General features: G+C 45.2%; 1 protein-coding gene across 1 annotated transcript in view; it reads right to left on the bottom strand.

Annotated features, from left to right (window-relative positions):
* Positions 1-12,705, bottom strand: part of LOC124036648 (anthrax toxin receptor 2-like) — a 158,304-nt gene that overhangs the window by 77,881 nt on the left and 67,718 nt on the right. Inside the window, exons 14-15 of the mRNA XM_046351471.1 lie at positions 5,104-5,277; positions 4,784-4,864 (exon numbers count right to left, since the gene is read on the bottom strand). Of these exons, the coding sequence (XP_046207427.1) occupies positions 4,784-4,864; positions 5,104-5,277 (255 nt within the window). The remainder of the gene's footprint in view (positions 1-4,783; positions 4,865-5,103; positions 5,278-12,705) is intronic.

The following is a 12,705-nucleotide window of genomic DNA, read 5'->3' as shown; positions in this document are numbered from 1 at the left end:
TACTGTTACTACTACTGTTACTACTACTGTTGCTGCTACTGTTACTGTTACTGTTACTACTACTGTTACTGTTACTACTACTACTACTTACTGTTACTACTACTGTTACTACTACTGTTTACTGTTACTGTTACTACTACTGTTACTGTTACTACTACTACTACTACTGTTACTACTACTGTTACTACTACTACTACTGTTACTACTACTACTACTGTTACTACTACTGTTACTGTTACTGTTACTGTTACTACTACTGTTACTACTACTGTTACTGTTACTACTACTGTTACTACTACTACTGTTACTGTTACTACTACTACTACTACTGTTACTGTTACTACTACTACTACTGTTACTGTTACTACTACTACTACTGTTACTACTACTGTTACTACTACTACTACTGTTACTACTACTACTACTGTTACTACTACTGTTACTGTTACTGTTACTGTTACTACTACTGTTACTACTACTGTTGCTGCTACTGTTACTGTTACTACTACTGTTACTGTTACTACTACTGTTACTGTTACTGTTACTGTACTACTACTGTTACTGTTACTATTACTGTTACTGTTACTACTACTACTACTGTTACTGTTACTGTTACTACTACTGTTACTGTTACTGTTACTACTACTGTTACTGTTACTGCTACTGTTACTGTTACTGTTACTACTACTGTTACTGTTACTGTTACTACTACTACTACTGTTACTGTTACTGCTACTGTTACTGTTACTGTTACTACTACTGTTACTGTTACTACTACTGTTACTGTTACTGTTACTACTACTGTTACTGTTACTACTACTGTTACTGTTACTACTACTGTTACTACTACTGTTACTGTTACTGTTACTACTACTGTTACTACTACTGTTACTACTACTGTTACTGTTACTGCTACTGTTACTACTACTGTTACTACTACTGTTGCTGCTACTGTTACTGTTACTGTTACTACTACTGTTACTGTTACTACTACTACTACTGTTACTGTTACTACTACTACTACTACTGTTACTGTTACTACTACTACTACTGTTACTGTTACTACTACTGTTACTACTACTGTTACTACTACTTACTACTGTTACTACTACTACTACTGTTACTACTACTGTTACTGTTACTGTTACTGTTACTGTTACTGTTACTGTTACTACTACTGTTACTGTTACTGTTACTGTTACTGCTACTGTTACTGTTACTACTACTGTTACTGTTACTACTACTGTTACTGTTACTACTACTGTTACTACTACTGTTACTCTTACTGTTACTACTACTGTTACTGTTACTACTACTGTTACTACTACTGTTACTGTTACTGTTACTACTACTGTTACTGTTACTGTTACTACTACTGTTACTGTTACTACTACTGTTACTACTACTGTTACTACTACTGTTACTGCTACTGTTACTGTTACTACTACTGTACTACTACTACTGTTACTACTACTGTTACTACTACTACTGTTACTGTTACTGTTACTACTACTGTTACTGTTACTACTACTGTTACTGTTACTACTACTGTTACTGTTACTACTACTGTTACTGTTACTACTACTGTTACTGTTACTACTACTGTTACTACTACTGTTACTACTACTGTTACTACTACTGTTGCTGCTACTGTTACTGTTACTACTACTTTTACTGTTACTACTACTTTTACTGTTACTGTTACTACTACTGTTACTGCTACTGTTACTACTACTGCTACTGTTACTACTACTGTTACTACTACTACTACTGTTACTACTACTGTTACTGTTACTGTTACTGTTACTGTTACTGTTACTACTACTACTGTTACTACTACTGTTACTGTTACTGTTACTACTACTAATGTTACTGTTACTGTTACTACTACTGTTACTGTTACTACTACTGTTACTGTTACTACTACTGTTACTGTTACTACTACTACTGTTACTGTTACTACTACTGTTACTACTACTGTTACTGTTACTGTTACTGTTACTACTACTGTTACTGTTACTGTTACTACTACTGTTACTGTTACTGTTACTACTACTGTTACTGTTACTACTACTACTACTGTTACTGTTACTACTACCACGGTTACTATTAACGTTACTGTTACTGTTACTGTTACTACTACTACTGTTACTACTACTGTTACTGTTACTACTACTGTTACTGTTACTACTACTGTTACTGTTACTACTACTGTTACTACTACTGTTACTGTTACTACTACTACTACTGTTACTACTACTGTTACTACTACTACTACTGTTACTACTACTACTACTGTTACTACTACTGTTACTACTACTACTACTACTGTTACTGTTACTACTACTACTACTGTTACTGTTACTACTACTACTACTGTTACTACTACTGTTACTACTACTACTACTGTTACTACTACTACTACTGTTACTACTACTGTTACTGTTACTGTTACTGTTACTACTACTGTTACTACTACTGTTACTGCTACTGTTACTGTTACTACTACTGTTACTGTTACTGTTACTACTACTGTTACTGTTACTGTTACTACTACTGTTACTACTACTGTTACTACTACTGTTACTGTTACTACTACTGTTACTACTACTGTTACTACTACTGTTGCTGCTACTGTTACTGTTACTACTACTGTTGCTGCTACTGTTACTGTTACTACTACTGTTACTGTTACTACTACTGTTACTGTTACTACTACTGTTACTGTTACTACTACTGTTACTGTTACTACTACTGTTACTACTACTGTTACTACTACTGTTACGGTTACTACTACTGTTACTACTACTGTTACTACTACTGTTGCTGCTACTGTTACTGTTACTACTACTTTTACTGTTACTACTACTTTTACTGTTACTGTTACTACTACTGTTACTGCTACTGTTACTGCTACTGTTACTACTACTGTTACTACTACTACTACTGTTACTACTACTGTTACTGTTACTGTTACTGTTACTGTTACTACTACTGTTACTGTTACTACTACTGTTACTGTTACTACTACTACTGTTACTGTTACTACTACTGTTACTACTACTGTTACTGTTACTGTTACTACTACTGTTACTGCTACTGTTACTACTACTGTTACTGTTACTACTACCACTGTTACTATTAACGTTACTGTTACTGTTACTGTTACTACTACTACTGTTACTACTACTGTTACTGCTACTGTTACTGCGAGGGAGAGAGAGAGGAGAGAGAGAGAGTGGGAGATAGGGAGAGAGAGGACAGAGGACAGAGGGGGAGAGAGAGAGCTACAGAGAGAGGGGAGAGCGACAGAGAGCGAGAGAGAGAGGGGAGAGCGACAGAGAGGGAGAGAGAGGGGAGAGTGACAGAGAGGGAGAGAGAGAGGGGAGAGCGACAGAGAGGGAGAGAGAGAGAGGGGAGAGCGAGAGAGAGAGAGAGAGAGAGAGAGAGAGAGAGAGAGAGAGAGAGAGAGAGAGAGAGAGAGAGAGAGAGAGAGAGAGAGAGAGAGAGAGAGAGAGAGAGAGAGAGAGAGAGAGAGAGAGAGAGAGAGAGATAGAGAGAGAGAGAGACATCACTCTATAAATGGTTACATTACCAATACATTACCCAGTGTTAAACACAGGTGACAGGACTGAGGTAAAGACAGGAGGTATCCACAGAGGACAGGAAATTGTTGGTCAATGGGATAGGGTTTTAGGTTTCATGAGAAAGGCACTTATCGAGAGAGAGAGAGAGAGAGAGAGAGAGAGAGAGAGAGAGAGAGAGAGAGAGAGAGAGAGAGAGAGAGAGAGAGAGAGAGAGAGAGAGAGAGAGAGAGAGAGAGAGAGAGAGAGAGAGAGAGAGAGAGAGAGAGAGAGAGAGAGAGAGAGAGAGAGAGAGAGAGAGAGAGAGAGAGAGAGAGAGAGAGAGAGAGAGAGAGAGAGAGAGAGAGAGAGAGAGAGAGAGAGAGAGAGAGAGAGAGAGAAGACTTAAACCCTTAAGGCTATTTCAGCCACACCCATTGCTGAGAGGTATATAAAATCAAGCAGGCAGAGTTCTCCATATAGGGTCATTCCTGTCACACATCACATGCTGCAGCTGCTGCTTACACCCATTAGGTTACAACAACACAATGCTAACAACACGTTCCAGTCCACTTCCACCCTCTGAACCACAACTCACAAACTAAAACAACTGACTCACACTACCCCAACTCTCTAACTTACATCTAGGGCCAATTTCACAGATTAAGCCTATCCTGCACATTAGAGATTCAATGGACAAGGACCGGTTTCCCGGACACAGATTAAGCCTATCCTGCACATTAGAGATTCAATGGACAAGGACCGGTTTCCCGGACACAGATTAAGCCTTTCCTGCACATTAGAGATTCAATGGACAAGGACCGGTTTCCCAGACACAGATTAAGCCTATCCTGCACATTAGAGATTCAATGGACAAGGACCGGTTTCCCGGACACAGATTAAGTCTAAAAAGCACTTTTTAACGGAGAATGTCCAATGTCCAGCAAAAGGTTTAATCTGTGTCTGGGAATCCACAACTTACTCTTTGGTCCTTATTCAGATCCCCATTGGCTGATGTCACGATGACATCATTTCTTCCTGCGGTCAATAACGTAGAGCGGTTCAAGGACTGAAACTCCACAAGCCAAGATATCACTGTTACTGCTGCTGATGATGGCTATGCTATGATCCGTGTCAATTTTGGATCTCGTAATTGGTTTAACGCGGGTGTGGGTTATGGGTTCGGGTTGAGCCTCAGCGGTTATTTTCTAGTGGCTTACTTTGTCCGCAGAGTTGGGTCTCATGAGGGAAACTCGGTCATACTGTCGCCGCAGTAAAGCCCACAGCGCATCCAGACGACCCTGAATATAGGAAGAAGAGGAGGAGGAAATGTGTCACGATCAGAGACAATGGAAAACAAAGATACTGTCACTAACAGTTCGCTTTCACAATGTCACTCATAGAATCGGTGGAAGTGAAGACAGTAGTGAGACGAAACTTCCGGAAGCCATCTCCAGCTGACTCGGCCTGATCAGGCTCTGACCAAAACAAGAGAGTTAAGGGAATAGGGTGCCATTTTCAGACGTAATCTTGAACGTACCTTTATAGGGGTGTACCATTTGGACTCCTGGCGCTGGTGGTATGTAGGGGTGGGTTTGGGGGTCCGTCTGGCCATCGTGGGCTCTTCCACCTCCTCAGGAACAGACACTACAGCATTCTTAGCCTTCTCCAGCCTCGCCCCTTCCTCTGTGGAGCCCTTCTCTCCCCAATGCACCTGGAGGAGTCGCACCAGACAGGGACCAGGGGTTATTTTAGGTTCCCATTCAGTCAATTCAGGAGGTGAAAATAAACAGATTTTATTTTTTCATAAATAACCAGAAGAATAACCAAAAGAATAAATTGAAGAATAACCAAAATAACCCGAAAAATAACCCGAAGAATAACACAGGTTTGGTGTTGTTTTTTATTGTTTTGCTTCACAGAATTTCCTCCCAGGGTGTTTTGTGAGCTCGTAGCTTCCTACCTGAATAACATGGGTTTGGTGTTGTTTTTATTGTTTTGCTTCACAGAATTTCCTCCCAGGGTGTTTTGTGAGCTCGTAGCTTCCTACCTGAATAACATGGGTTTGGTGTTGTTTTTATTGTTCTCCCACAGTGCCTCTTTTTCTGCTTCACCCTAAGCTTCCTGTTTTAATGAAATGCATCGCAGCTGTTGTCGGGTAAATCCACCGGCACGGCAGAAGAGAGGTGAGTGTTTAATTAGCGACACGCTCTTCAAGCTGTAGGTTAAGCCTCTACAATACAGAACAGATTTTCGTGATCACCATCCACCTGGGAAACACCCACCTCCCTACAGATATACAGGACATACTGTCTATCTATCCTGATGAATAAAACACGCCTGCACGGAGGGACACAGAAACACACACACACTGCTGCCTGTAAACCTAAGGCAACATGGGATATAACTCACGAAAGATACACTATCGACCCTGATGAAGGAAAGATACACCATCTACCCTGATGAAGGAAAGATACACCATCTACCCTGATGAAGGAAAGATACACCATCTACCCTGATGAAGGAAAGATACACCATCTACCCTGATGAAGGAAAGATACACCATCTACCCTGATGAAGGAAAGATTCACCATCTACCCTGATGAAGGAAAGATACACCATCTACCCTGATGAAGGAAAGATACACCATCTACCCTGATGAAGGAAAGATACACCATCTACCCTGATGAAGGAAAGATACACCATCTACCCTGATGAAGGAAAGATACACCATCTACCCTGATGAAGGAAAGATACACCATCTACCCTGATGAAGGAAAGATACACCATCTACCCTGATGAAGGAAAGATACACCATCTACCCTGATGAAGGAAAGATACACCATCTACCCTGATGAAGGAAAGATACACCATCTACCCTGATGAAGGAAAGATACACCATCTACCCTGATGAAGGAAAGATTCCCTGTACATTCCATCGCTGCAGGTTGTGCGTCAACATGTCAGAGTCAACACGCTGCCTTTACAGGAAGAGAGAAGATGACACCTCTCCCCCACCTCTACCCCGATCCACAGATCCTCTACCCCGATCCACAGAACCTCTACCCCGATCCACAGAACCTCTACCCCGATCCACAGAACCTCTACCCCGATCCACAGAACCTCTACCCCGATCCACAGAACCTCTACCCCGATCCATAGAACCTCTACCCCGATCCACAGAACCTCTACCCCGATCCACAGAACCTCTACCCCGATCCACAGAACCTCTACCCCGATCCACAGAACCTCTACCCCGATCCACAGAACCTCTACCCCGATCCACAGAACTTCTTCCCTGATCCACAGAAAATCTTCCCCGATCCACAAAACCTCTATCCAGATCCACAAAACTTCTACCCCGATCCACAAAACCTCTATCCCGATCCACAAAACCTCTTCCCTGATCCACAGAACCTCTACCCCAATCTACAAAACCTCTTCCCTGATCCACAGAACCTCTACCCCAATCTACAAAACCTCTTCCCTGATCCACAGAACCTCTAACCCAATCTACAAAACCTCTTCCCTGATCCACAGAACTTCTACCCCAATCTACAAAACCTCTTCCCTGATCCACAGAACCTCTACCCCAATCCACAAAACCCCTATGAGACATATGAACATATGAAGAGAGGGGTTGGTGGATAGGAGACAGATGAAGAGATGAAGAGAGGGGTTGGTGGATAGGAGACATATGAACAGATGGAGAGAGGGGTTGGTGGATAGGAGACATATGAACAGATGGAGAGAGGGGTTGGTGGATAGGAGACATATGAACAGATGGAGAGAGGGGTTGGTGGATAGGAGACATATGAACAGATAAAGAGAGGGGTTGGTGGATAGGAGACATATGAACAGATGAAGAGAGGGGTTGGTGGATAGGAGACATATGAACAGATGGAGAGAGGGGTTGGTGGATAGGAGACATATGAAGAGAGGGGTTGGTGGATAGGAGACATATGAACAGATGGAGAGAGGGGTTGGTGGATAGGAGACATATGAACAGATGGAGAGAGGGGTTGGTGGATAGGAGACATATGAACAGATGGAGAGAGGGGTTGGTGGATAGGAGACATATGAAGAGAGGGGTTGGTGGATAGGAGACATATGAAGAGATGGAGAGGGGTTGGTGGATAGGAGACAGATAAAGAGAGGGGTTGGTGGAAAGGAGACATATAAAGGGATAAAGAGAGGGGTTGGTGGATAGGAGACAGATGAAGAGAGGGGTTGGTGGATAGGAGACATATGAACAGATGGAGAGAGGGGTTGGTGGATAGGAGACATATGAAGAGAGGGGTTGGTGGATAGGAGACATATGAAGAGATGGAGAGGGGTTGGTGGATAGGAGACAGATGAAGAGAGGGGTTGGTGGATAGGAGACATATGAACAGATGGAGAGAGGGGTTGGTGGATAGGAGACATATGAACAGATGGAGAGAGGGGTTGGTGGATAGGAGACATATGAACAGATAAAGAGAGGGGTTGGTGGATAGGAGACAGACAGATGGAGAGAGGGGTTGGTGGAGACAGATAAAGAGAGGGGTTTGTGGATAGGAGACATATGAAGGGATAAAGAGAGGGGTTGGTGGATAGGAGACAGATGAAGAGAGGGGTTGGTGGATAGGAGACATATGAACAGATGGAGAGAGGGGTTGGTGGATAGGAGACAGATAAAGAGAGGGGTTTGTGGATAGGAGACATATGAAGGGATAAAGAGAGGGGTTGGTGGTGGATAGGAGACAGATAAAGAGAGGGGTTGGTGGATAGGAGACATATGAACAGATGGAGAGAGGGGTTGGTGGATAGGAGACATATGAACAGATGGAGAGAGGGGTTGGTGGATAGGAGACATATGAACAGATGGAGAGAGGGGTTGGTGGATAGGAGACATATGAACAGATGGAGAGAGGGGTTGGTGGATAGGAGACAGATGAACAGAAGAGAGGGGTTGGTGGATAGGAGACATGAACAGATGGAGAAGGGGTTGGTGGATAGGAGACAGATGAAGAGAGGGGTTGGTGGATAGGAGACATATGAAGAGAGGGGTTGGTGGATAGGAGACATATGAACAGATGGAGAGAGGGGTTGGTGGATAGGAGACATATGAACAGATGGAGAGAGGGGTTGGTGGATAGGAGACATATGAACAGATGGAGAGAGGGGTTGGTGGATAGGAGACATATGAAGAGAGGGGTTGGTGGATAGGAGACATATGAAGAGATGGAGAGGGGTTGGTGGATAGGAGACAGATAAAGAGAGGGGTTGGTGGAAAGGAGACATATAAAGGGATAAAGAGAGGGGTTGGTGGATAGGAGACAGATGAAGAGAGGGGTTGGTGGATAGGAGACATATGAACAGATGGAGAGAGGGGTTGGTGGATAGGAGACATATGAAGAGAGGGGTTGGTGGATAGGAGACAATGAAGAGATGGACATGGATAGGAGACAGATAAAGAGAGGGGTTGGTGGATAGGAGACAGATGAAGAGAGGGGTTGGTGGATAGGAGACATATGAACAGATGGAGAGAGGGGTTGGTGGATAGGAGACATATGAACAGATGGAGAGAGGGGTTGGTGGATAGGAGACATATGAACAGATGGAGAGAGGGGTTGGTGGATAGGAGACAGATAAAGAGAGGGGTTTGTGGATAGGAGACATATGAAGGGATAAAGAGAGGGGTTGGTGGATAGGAGACAGATGAAGAGAGGGGTTGGTGGATAGGAGACATATGAACAGATGGAGAGAGGGGTTGGTGGATAGGAGACAGATAAAGAGAGGGGTTTGTGGATAGGAGACATATGAAGGGATAAAGAGAGGGGTTGGTGGATAGGAGACAGATAAAGAGAGGGGTTGGTGGATAGGAGACATATGAACAGATGGAGAGAGGGGTTGGTGGATAGGAGACATATGAACAGATGGAGAGAGGGGTTGGTGGATAGGAGACATATGAACAGATGGAGAGAGGGGTTGGTGGATAGGAGACATATGAACAGATGGAGAGAGGGGTTGGTGGATAGGAGACAGATGAACAGATGGAGAGAGGGGTTGGTGGATAGGAGACATATGAACAGATGGAGAGAGGGGTTGGTGGATAGGAGACAGATGAAGAGAGGGGTTGGTGGATAGGAGACGTATGAAGAGAGGGGTTGGTGGATAGGAGACATATGAACAGATGGAGAGAGGGGTTGGTGGATAGGAGACATATGAACAGATGGATAGAGGGGTTGGTGGATAGGAGACAGATGAAGAGAGGGGTTGGTGGATAGGAGACATATGAAGAGATGAAGAGAGGGGTTGGTGGATAGGAGACATATGAACAGATGGAGAGAGGGGTTGGTGGATAGGAGACATATGAAGAGATGGAGAGAGGGGTTGGTGGATAGGAGACATATGAAGAGATGAAGAGAGGGGTTGGTGGATAGGAGACATATGAAGAGATGAAGAGAGGGGTTGGTGGATAGGAGACATATGAAGAGATGAAGAGAGGGGTTGGTGGATAGGAGACAAATGAGCAGATGAAGAGAGGGGTTGGTGGATAGGAGACAGATGAAGAGAGGGGTTGGTGGATAGGAGACAGATGAGCAGATGAAGAGAGGGGTTGGTGGATAGGAGACAGATGAAGAGAGGGGTTGGTGGATAGGAGACATAAGAAGAGAGGGGTTGGTGGATAGGAGACGTATGAAGAGAGGGGTTGGTGGATAGGAGACATATGAAGAGATGAAGAGAGGGGTTGGTGGATAGGAGACAGATGAAGAGATGAAGAGAGGGGTTGGTGGATAGGAGACATATGAAGAGAGGGGTTGGTGGATAGGAGACAGATGAGCAGATGAAGAGAGGGGTTGGTGGATAGCAGACAGATGAAGAGAGGGGTTGGTGGATAGGAGACAGATGAGCAGATGAAGAGAGGGGTTGGTGGATAGCAGACAGATGAAGAGAGGGGTTGGTGGATAGCAGACAGATGAAGAGAGGGGTTGGTGGATAGCAGACAGATGAACAGATGGAGAGAGGGGTTGGTGGATAGGAGACAGATGAAGAGAGGGGTTGGTGGATAGGAGACAGATGAAGAGAGGGGTTGGTGGATAGGAGACAGATGAAGAGAGGGGTTGGTGGATAGGAGACAGATGAACATATGAAGAGAGGGGTTGGTGGATAGGAGACAGATGAAGAGAGGGGTTGGTGGATAGGAGACAGATGGAGAGAGGGGTTGGTGGATAGGAGACAGATGAAGAGAGGGGTTGGTGGATAGGAGACAGATGAAGAAAGGGGTTGGTGGATAGGAGACATATGAGCAGATGAAGAGAGGGGTTGGTGGATAGGAGACAGATGAAGAGAGGGGTTGGTGGATAGGAGACAGATGAGCAGATGAAGAGAGGGGTTGGTGGATAGGAGACAGATGAAGAGAGGGGTTGGTGGATAGGAGACATATGAGCAGATGAAGAGAGGGGTTGGTGGATAGGAGACAGATGAAGAGAGGGGTTGGTGGATAGGAGACTGATGAGCAGATGAAGAGAGGGGTTGGTGGATAGGAGACAGATGAAGAGAGGGGTTGGTGGATAGGAGACAGATGAGCAGATGAAGAGAGGGGTTGGTGGATAGGAGACAGATGAAGAGAGGGGTTGGTGGATAGGAGACAGATGAGCAAATGAAGAGAGCGGTTGGTAGATAGGAGACAGATGAGCAGATGAAGAGAGGGGTTGGTGGATAGGAGACAGATGAGCAAATGAAGAGAGCGGTTGGTGGATAGGAGACATATGAAGAGATGGAGAGAGGGGTTGGTGGATAGGAGACATATGAAGAGATGAGAGGTGGAGAGATGGAGAAGTGGAGAGGTGGAGAGATGGAGAAGTGGAGAGGTGGAGAGATGGAGAGAGGTGGAGAGGTGGAGAGGAGAGATGGAGAGGTGGAGAGATGGAGAGATGGAGAGGTGGAGAGATGGAGAGATGGAGAGATGGAGAGGTGGAGAGGTGGAGAGATGGAGAGATGGAGAGATGGAGAGGTGGAGAGGTGGAGAGGTGGAGAGGTGGAGAGGTGGAGAGGTGGAGAGATGGAGAGATGGAGAGGTGGAGGAGAGATGGAGAGGTGGAGAGGTGGAGGAGAGATGGAGAGGTGGAGAGGTGGAGAGATGGAGAGGTGGAGAGATGGAGAGGTGGAGAGGTGGAGAGATGGAGAGGTGGAGAGGTGGAGAGATGGAGAGGTGGAGAGGTGGAGAGGTGGAGAGATGGAGATGGAGAGGTGGAGATGGAGATGGAGAGGTGGAGAGATGGAGAGGTGGAGAGATGGAGAGGTGGAGAGAGAGATGGAGAGGTGGAGAGATGGAGAGGTGGAGAGGTGGAGAGGTGGAGAGGTGGAGAGGTGGAGAGATGGAGAGGTGGAGAGATGGAGAGGTGGAGAGATGGAGAGATGGAGAGATGGAGAGATGGAGAGGTGGAGAGGTGGAGAGGTGGAGGAGATGGAGAGGTGGAGAGGTGGAGAGCTGGAGAGATGGAGAGATGGAGAGGTGGGAGAGATGGAGAGGTGGAGAGATGGAGAGGGTGGAGAGATGGAGAGATGGAGAGAGATGGAGAGATGGAGGGGTGGAGAGGTGGAGAGGATGGAGAGGGAGATGGAGAGGTGGAGAGGTGGAGAGCTGGAGGAGGGATGGAGAAGTGGAGAGGTACATCAAGCCGACAGCAGCGCTCAACCCTTTATCCTGGATCCATCCATCCTGTGACTTAAGACAACCAGGCTGAGAGGAGGAGGGATGGCAGCACCTGTCATGTCAGACTCATACCACACACACACACACACACACACACACACACACACACACACACACACACACACACACACACACACACACACACACACACACACACACACACACACACACGGTCCCAGAAGACTCGCTTTACGCCCGTGATATCACTGGCCGGCCCGGGCAGAGCTACAGTACAGCGAGGGGTTTGAGTTTTGTTGTCATCTGGAACGTTTAACAAAAGACATCCAGGCTGTTCCGTTCTGGGCGCGTTGCCTAGGTGACATTTCAGCACCAGATGACTACAGACCCACTGTGTCTGTGGTGATTCACACTCTGGGAACTAGTTCTAATTGATGTGCATTACCATAAACATGAACCAGCCAAGGCATAGATAAAACTACA

This window comes from Oncorhynchus gorbuscha, linkage group LG05 (genome assembly GCF_021184085.1).
Source record: "Oncorhynchus gorbuscha isolate QuinsamMale2020 ecotype Even-year linkage group LG05, OgorEven_v1.0, whole genome shotgun sequence".
Classification (NCBI taxonomy): Eukaryota; Metazoa; Chordata; class Actinopteri; order Salmoniformes; family Salmonidae; genus Oncorhynchus; species Oncorhynchus gorbuscha.
This window is presented reverse-complemented; position numbering and strand designations above follow the sequence as displayed.